The sequence below is a fragment of the Arachis duranensis genome, chromosome 9, assembly GCF_000817695.3.
Source record: "Arachis duranensis cultivar V14167 chromosome 9, aradu.V14167.gnm2.J7QH, whole genome shotgun sequence".
Classification (NCBI taxonomy): Eukaryota; Viridiplantae; Streptophyta; class Magnoliopsida; order Fabales; family Fabaceae; genus Arachis; species Arachis duranensis.
In genome coordinates, this window is record NC_029780.3 from 12,260,062 (window position 1) to 12,266,535 (window position 6,474).

At 31.7% G+C, this 6,474-nt stretch overlaps 1 protein-coding gene across 1 annotated transcript in view; it reads left to right on the plus strand.

The window, feature by feature from the left end:
- Positions 1-2,590, plus strand: part of LOC107464756 (uncharacterized) — a 7,795-nt gene extending 5,205 nt beyond the window's left edge. Inside the window, 4 exon segments of the mRNA XM_016083712.2 lie at positions 1,250-1,284; positions 1,287-1,503; positions 1,606-1,662; positions 2,117-2,590. Coding sequence (XP_015939198.1) covers positions 1,250-1,284; positions 1,287-1,503; positions 1,606-1,662; positions 2,117-2,278 — 471 coding nt within the window. The 3' untranslated portion in view covers positions 2,279-2,590.
- Positions 2,591-6,474: the final 3,884 nt, after the last annotated feature.

The following is a 6,474-nucleotide window of genomic DNA, read 5'->3' on the forward strand; positions in this document are numbered from 1 at the left end:
TAATTTAAGTGGAGCTTCTTTAGTATCGTGATGTTAATGGGATCTCTGTTCATGACAACTAATGGAAGTATTCGCTTAATAAACTGCACTATTTGTGCAATTTTTTCCTCATAGTCCTTCACTTTGGTACTTTTAAGGTCCTAACTTGCAAAGGGGAATAGGAGATGGCTAATCTGCTGCTGATATGCCATTTTTTCAACTTGAAATTTCGAAAATGCTCTCTCGCACCCTTCTCTTTGAACGCATGTTTTAGCAGAAGTGATTGAGTAAGATTGATTGAGTTGATTCCAACTACACACACCACTGATTGAAGTGGCCACCAGTCATCTGGGGGGATCATAAAAAATATTTCCTATACTTGGAAGTGCATGCATTCACTGGCACTGCTAATCGTTTCTCTTCTTGGTACACTAGACCACATAGATGCCACCCCGTGTCCCTCCTTTTCATTCCAAGCATGCTCCTGCACATTGTAAAAAAAAGTATAATGGGCCACTGCCTCGGGTTTTGCACCTCCCCTCTTTCTCTTCTCTTTTCTTTTGGTTTCTTTTTCTTAATGAGGCGGAGTGGAGGCAAGCCTTCTGGAGTTGAGTTAGAGAAGAGTTTAAGTGCACTTCCTTGACTCATTGTGTGGTCCTTTTATATAGAATTTCCATATTTACACCAAAACAACTGCTTTGTCCTCAAGCATGTGCATAAAGTGTGGTATAGATGCAGAGTCATGAACTTCTCTTTCTGCACTGCCTTATATGGGTGAAATATTTTGGAACTGGCCTTTTATAATTTTTGGAGGGTCTTGGGTTTGCCTATATATTTCATCATTTTATCCTCACTGAATTCAGAGATTTCGGAATTGTAAGAAGCAAAGATTTGTTAGCCGTCCCTAGTTTAAAAGTAACTAGAAAATAATTAGTTAGAGATTTTCTTTGGGGGTTTGGGATATGATTACCTTTTACCTTCTTTTGCTGCTTTGCTCATGGTGTTTTTAATGTTAATATGGTTTCTTTATCAGATGCTCAAAGCTATTTATGTTCTTTAATACACAGTTTATTCACTTAGTTCAGTTTTGGTTTCATTGTGAGGATGCTTTATCCTCTTTTGTACTCATGTCCTCTCTCCTGATTAAATTTGAAGTCCCCCCCCAAAACATGAAATTGCAGATATGCCATTGTTTCCTTTTTAATTCAATATCTACCAAAATATAAACATTTTTGTTATTTTCATCGTGTTGTTGACGTTTGTTGTACAGCCTTCTTGTGAACCTGAAAAAGAGAAGCAGCTTCCACAAAAAGGGTGGATCCACTCAGCCATACCTCAGAGGACAGTATAGTTACTGTTCCCACTGCTAAAGGTGGAATGAGAAGGAAACATCATCGAGCGTGGACTCTTGTTGAGGTAATGAAGTTGGTTGATGGTGTATCACGGTGTGGCGCAGGGAGGTGGTCTGAGATCAAACGGCTCTCCTTTTCATCACACTCGTATCGTACCTCTGTCGATCTTAAGGTAAACAGTTTTGAGGTCTGGTCGTGTTAAGGCTAGTCAGCAAAGTGCATGGCTCGATTTTGTTGTCACTAAATTGCACTGAAAACAGATTTTGCTTTGCAGGACAAGTGGAGGAATTTGCTCAAGGCTAGCTTTGCTCAGGCACCTGCAGATGAAGGGGTAAGAGTCGTGATTTTGCAAAATTAACCTTGCTTATTAGTGAGTTTATATAAACATGATTTGTGCTTAAAAACTATTTGGAAATTAGTTCCTACAGACATTCCAGATTTCCAGGAACTGTTTCAGCATGCATGCATGTGACTTAAGTTGCTTAATATTTTAATACCTGTCCAAAATTAATTAGGCAAGGAATTAAGGGAATTGGAAACATCTTGATTTTTTAATAAACTAGATTGATTTTACAAAACTACCCTCAACTCTCCTTATCCTATACTTATTGCCTCTTTCCTCTTCTCTTTAATAGGATGATTACAATTGGAAAAATTCGACCTAATTCTTCTGTTTACTGAATTCCTGAGTTGTTCTTCTCTGCCATCCGACCTATTATAACTCTTAGATTAGGAATTTGAGTTCCAACTTTATTTTCCTTGTTAAATTTGTTTTCTTGACATAGATGAACGTGCGGAAGCATGGTACAGCGCCAATCCCGGAACCGATTTTGCTACGAGTACGAGAGCTTGCGCAGATGAATTCTCAGGCACCTCCAAATTTCAGCTCAAGCAAGTTAGTAGCTGGTGCTGGAAATGCACACGGAGATAGACCAGGGTACTTGTAGTATTGTAAATAATACCCAAAAGAAAAAAAAAACAAAAACTTTGGAAGAAAGAGCTAACTGTGCATTTTCCTAGGCCAGCGCTTTGTGGAGCATAGGATACATGCGATCTTTTGTAGATTTTTTAGTGAACTGATGAATGCTTGTTAGAGTCATGTTATGTTGAGTTGTATGTTTTAACTGTTTTGGTGATGGTTGTAAATTGTCCTAGTATGCTATAATGTTGGTTAGAATCATTAAACGGTTATATATTTAGTCATGGTAACGACGTTATTAATACTACCTACTCCTTGTAATATATCCCCTTGTAGGCCATTCATATTTCATACAATTTCGATAGATGGGCCTTTTTGCTTTATTTATTTGTGTATTAATTGTTTGACTTGATGCGGTTAAAGATTGACATGAACCTGCAGCCGAGGTATTGGATAAATAGCAGCATCATGCCATCATTTGTCTCACTAGGAGCTGCATATAGTAGCTGTAATAGTGTGTGAGTGTGTGTTGTATAAGACAAAAAAAAAAAAAGATTGACATGAATGTTAAATAAAAACTGGAAATTTTAACAGAACTGGTGATTCTCTGGTATATTTGATAATTATTAATAACAATAACAATGAATAGCCAACAAAATTGTTAAATCAATAATGTTACATGAATAATTATCTATAGGGATATAGATTTGGTATTTATAGAAACAGATTTGTTACATATTCAAATTTTATTGCCTGCCATTTAAATTTAACTAAATAGGTTCAATACCAACAAAAACTATTCTTATTCTCATTAAAAGAGTGTAACATGCAATCAAAATTCCAAACAAATGTTACCTCTCAGCTTCGTACTTTAATATGAAAAACCGTTCACATCTCCTACTCAAAACTGTAACAAAAGAATTTAAAATCTCTCTCAAAAATCTTTCAAATTTTCTGCGAAAATGACAGGAAAATTCGGTTCTGCATTTGAAATCATCAACAAAAAAACACAAAAAAAGAACAACAAAAATTCTTCAAGGTAACAAAACTACTTGTTTAGATTTCTCCTTTGCATTTTTTGCATTTTTACTAGTTTGGTTTAGAGTTTAGTAGATCAAGTTCGTTTGTTTAGTAAATTGAATTTCTCTGATTCAATTTTTTTGTTTTTTTCTGTAACTAGGGCATCGAATGAAACTGTAGTAGTTGTGCTACATTTTACTATAATTTTGGTTCATTTCTAAGTTTATTTGAGGTTCATTTGGATCCAGAAATAAATTCAATGTGTTTTTGTTGATGATTGAGTCTTTTTGACTACTTGTTCAAATTTGAACTAATTTCAGCTCATTTGTGAATTAACCGAGTTTCACTTGATACTGCTGTTAAGTATTGACCAAAATTTTATTTCTTACTAAATAAATTAATACATATTAATAAATTTCTTTCAATTGTAGGAACAAATTGATGCTTTCAAGCATGAATATGGTCCAATCATTCTCTTGGACAAGATAAATAAATTGAAAAAAGTCATTGAGGGATCTAAAAGCATAAGAATCTCAAAGTCATCTGCTATTATCTCAAGTCCTTTCTGTAGATTATCATATGAGGAGATAGAAAGTAAATAGATTCAATATCTTAATTGTAATGAATTTTTATTGACATTCTTGAATACTATTTTATAAGAAATTGTAAAGAGGCAAACACTTCTTTGACTCTTTGTAAATGTTAATATATATATTAATTTGAATGAATCTAGATTTATACTAAATAGATTGAATGTATTTATCAAACTTCAACAGCGACAAAAATACAAATGAACCGAAATTTATTCTAATAAACACCTAAACTAATTACCACAACACAATTATAGAAACTAATTTGAAAAACCAAAAAGTGACTATTCAATAAAACATAACACAAATCATAAATTAATCCTCATTTTCAGTATAGAAAAAACATTATATGAGTAAAACTCAAATAAACTGAATTCCAACTTAATTTATCTTCAAAGTCATCTTAACCTTTGGGATAAATTATTCATCGACAACACACTTAGACTGTAAATGAACCGAAATATGATTATAAGTTTATAACAATGCCATTGTCTAATAACAAATGAACCGAAAATTGTGCATTCTATAAATTCAAAAACTCATGCATTCTATTCAAATTCAAATTCATAAACAACACTGATTTTAGTAAAGAAGAATAAAATTATTTATTATCACTTTATTCAATTGCATTAGATTCCATTCCATTCAATTCAAAATTGTTAAAGAATGAAACTAGATCAAATCAAAAACGATTCAAACCTCGTCCACTTGATTCGATTTAGAAGAATAATCCAAATCGCTCTCATTCAACTGATTTGAACTTGAATAATTCATTATTTTAGAACACGCAAAAATGAAACGATTTTAATTACACTGTTCGATTTAAAAAAAAAACAAATGTATATCGAAAATCTGAAGAGAAAAAGAGAATAAAATCCAAGGAGAACACAAGAAAATCGAAAAAGAAAACAAAAATATGAAGAGAAAGAGATGATAATAAAACGAAAACATAGAGAAATCAGAAAAAAAGGGACGTTTACGTTGAAGAGAACGAACAAGGGGAGGTTTATATTAAAAGTCTATTATAAATGATGCGTAATTTTAAATCACTTAGTTGGACTTGATTAGTGAAAATCACTTGGATGCAGAACATTTTTGTTATAAAAAAGGTTTGGTTATTCTATGATAAAATCTTTAATTATTATATTAGTTGATTAATAAATATGGTTAAATTTTATTTATATAGATCATTAAATTGTAATATCTATATAAAAAAAATTTAAACGATTAAAAGATATATAAATCATATAATGAATTGTCTTAGGAATTATATTAAGTTAAATTGTAAATGTGGTATAATTGTACAATTGAGTATCTTACCTAAAAAAAATTCAAGAATGATAGTAGTTCGTATGTTAATAACTTAATATAAAGAATTTAGATATAAATTCATCATAATTGTTGTGTATGTCAATAATTTGAATATCATTGAAATTTCTAAAAGTCTAACATGATTTCACAATCACAAAAGCACAAATGTCTTGAAAGAAAATAAAAGTTTGAGATGAAAGATATTGAAAAAACTAAATTTTATTTCGATTTATATATGAACAATAGTTGTTAGATTTTTTTTTTTGCGAAAGAAAAATATTCTTCAAAGAAATTGAAAATGTCTTTGGTCTTAAAATATAAGAATTATTTTTATTTTTTGTTTTTGTTTTTATTATTTTTAGAATTGTGAGAAAAGAGAAAACAAGAAGTGAAAATAAAAAATAGAAAATAAAATTTTATTATTTTTATTTTTACAAAATTCAAAAAATAGAAAACATTGAAAATAAAAATTTAATTCAAATGCATCTTAATATTTTGGCGTTATAAGAGAACTAATATATCTTGTTAATAATAATACACAACCCAATATATTATTACTATAAATTTATTAGTTTACTATAATTTCTCTCCGACTAGAATACATTGTAATAGAATCAAGGAAGTTTTTCATTATCTCCTAAAAAAGTTGATATAGAATTATTTCACTTGTATGAACCTAGTTACAAATAGCTATGCAAATGCATTACAATTTTTTTATTCTCGTAAATGGAAATTGATGTTCAATAAATTGCTCAAGTGATAATTTGATAGATTTATTAACAAAGTCACTTTTAACATCTTTTGTTAAAAATTTGGCACATAAGATTAGACGTCGACTTTGATATCTTAAATACTATTATTAGGACCAGGGGAGGTGGGAGCAGGGGATGCTATTCACGATTGAAGGATCCGAGGATTTGGACTAAGGAAGAATATCATCGATTAGCTAGAAAAGGATTCTTTTACTGTCTTTGTGGATAATTTGCCTGAGGATATCTCTAGGAGAGAATTGTATCAGTTGTTCTGCTGGACGGGGAGGATCGATGATATTTATCCTTGCAGGAAACAAAAAAGTACAATGGCATACCTATTCGCATTTGTTCGTTACACGACGAAAGGTGGTGCCCTGAAAGCTATTGCAGAAATGAACCAATTCAGGCTACGTGGTAAAACTGTTACGGTGGGGGAAGCCAAGTTTCGAAGGAATGTGCAGGCGGGGGCCCAACGGGTGGTGGTAAATACCGGACGACAGCTACAAAGGAGTTCAGAGAGGATCATTATGGAGAATGAGGCGGCTAAGAAT